Source organism: Tasmannia lanceolata, unplaced genomic scaffold (genome assembly GCF_043159265.1).
Source record: "Tasmannia lanceolata isolate RefF3 unplaced genomic scaffold, GAP_Taslan_0.1 ptg000024l, whole genome shotgun sequence".
In the NCBI taxonomy this organism is placed as follows: Eukaryota; Viridiplantae; Streptophyta; class Magnoliopsida; order Canellales; family Winteraceae; genus Tasmannia; species Tasmannia lanceolata.
This window is the reverse complement of record NW_027518701.1, coordinates 3,370,184-3,372,097: the sequence shown is the minus strand read 5'-3', so window position 1 is coordinate 3,372,097 and position 1,914 is coordinate 3,370,184. Positions and strand designations below refer to the sequence as shown.

At 40.1% G+C, this 1,914-nt stretch overlaps 1 protein-coding gene across 1 annotated transcript; it reads left to right on the top strand.

Annotated features, from left to right (window-relative positions):
- The first annotated feature begins 752 nt into the window (after positions 1-752).
- LOC143857445 (uncharacterized) lies at positions 753-1,282 on the top strand. The gene is made up of 2 exons (XM_077367870.1): positions 753-917; positions 1,004-1,282. Exons 1-2 carry the CDS (start codon positions 753-755, stop codon positions 1,280-1,282), a joined length of 444 nt encoding a protein of 147 aa, XP_077223985.1.
- Positions 1,283-1,914: the final 632 nt, after the last annotated feature.

The following is a 1,914-nucleotide window of genomic DNA, read 5'->3' as shown; positions in this document are numbered from 1 at the left end:
TCCCTTATTCAAGTAAGGTTAGTGGGAGAATCCTATGAACCAAGATGCCAAATGGGTTTCATGGATGGTGTGTGTTTATTCTCATGGTTTGTTTGTTTGCTTTTCATGTGATGGATGGCATGGTTTGGTTTGCTATGTATGTTTTTCTTTTATACAATGGATGCCTAATCAAACATACACAATGATGATTATTACTCCCATATTAAATAACCCTCTTAATAATATTAAGTTGATAAACGGGGTTAAGTCGAAAGGACAAAACCTCGTGGCCTTCCATAGCCATCTAATCATTTTTTAGTCTAGAAAATAGGAAGGTCACCTGCCAAAGCAGAAACTGATATTGTTTCTTGACTAGAGTAAACCGTTAGATTTCTACTAGGATAAGAAAAATGTGCATGATACATTGATCACATGTCAAAGTAGAAGCCATTGTAGATTGCATACTTTTCCTAAGCGGTGGGTATAACTTAACCAAGCAAAGGGTATTGACGCCCAAAGGATATACATACTGCAATGCTTGGAGGCCGAACATAAATCGTATCTCATAGGATTAGATGAATTCACTTACTCAAAGTTGTTGAATAAGTTTCCGATGCCCATTGAAGAAATCATACATTTCTCTTGATTCACGAGGTTGAGGGGCCCGTGAATGAGACGTGCAATGGGCGGTTCCATGATAGATCAAAATCCCAGATCCGATGGATATGTCATGAAATTAACTAATTATGCCTATTTCCTTTGCGCGTAATACCATGGCTCCATTCAACCCATTAGCTAAGATCCTAGATGAACATAAGTTAACTGGTCCAAATTACCTCGACTGGAAAATGAACCTAATGCTAGTGCTCACAACCACTAAAGTTCATTGGGTTCCTACCACTGAGGAGCCTGAACTACCTGGTCCTGATGCGCCTCAAGTAGACCATGATAAAAGTCTAAGTGGCTTGAGGACAATGAGATGGCAAAGTATTACATCCTTGGCTCTATGTCCAATGTGCTGCAGCAACAACATATTGGAATGGCAGCGGTCTCAGATATAATGCTAAATATTAAAAAAATATTTAGAGAGCAACATCGCACAGTTAGGCTGTTGGTGATTAGAGGCCTAATATCCACCAAGATGGTAGAGGGAACCCCAGTTAGGGACCACATGCTAAAGATGATGGGCTCTCTAAACGAGCTCGACATCTCGGGGGCCATCATGGATGCTGAGATGCAGATCGACATTATCTTGTCTTCCCTATGTGGGTCATTCAAAGAGTTTTTTATGACCTACCAATGAAAAAAATGACAATGCCCCTAACAGAGCTGATGAATCAACTTCAAATAGCTGAGGATCTGCAAAAGAGTAATAAGAAAAGTGTCTTCCTAGCAGAGGGTAATGTACCCTCAGCACCTAAGCCGAAAGGTAAAGGAAAAGGAAGAGCAAAAGGCCAAGGTTCTAAGAAGAACATGCCAGTGGTAAAGAACAAGAAGAAGTTTAAAAGAAGAAGTCAACCAAGGGCAACGACGATTGCTTCCATTGTGGAAAGACTGAACATTGTAAGCAGAACTGCAGGAGCTATCTAGCTACCAAGCAGGGCAACAAGCCTACCTCAGGTATGATGCATGTGTTTTGTTTGCTGAAACCAATATGATTGGTCTTGTATTTTCCGGGTGTGTTGACACAGGTACGACTTCACACATCTGCAATGTTTTGCAGGGGTTCAGGAAAATCAAAAGGTTGACTGAGGGCAAGCCACCCTACAGGTTGGAACTGAAGCAACAATTGTTGTCCAAACTATATGAGACTACGTTTTGACGTTCTCAGGCGGTTATCTAATATTAAAGGATTGTATCTATGTACCTTCAATAAGAAGGAATTTAATTTCAGTTTCAAAATTATTTGAAGATGGATATTCTACTAGTTTTAAT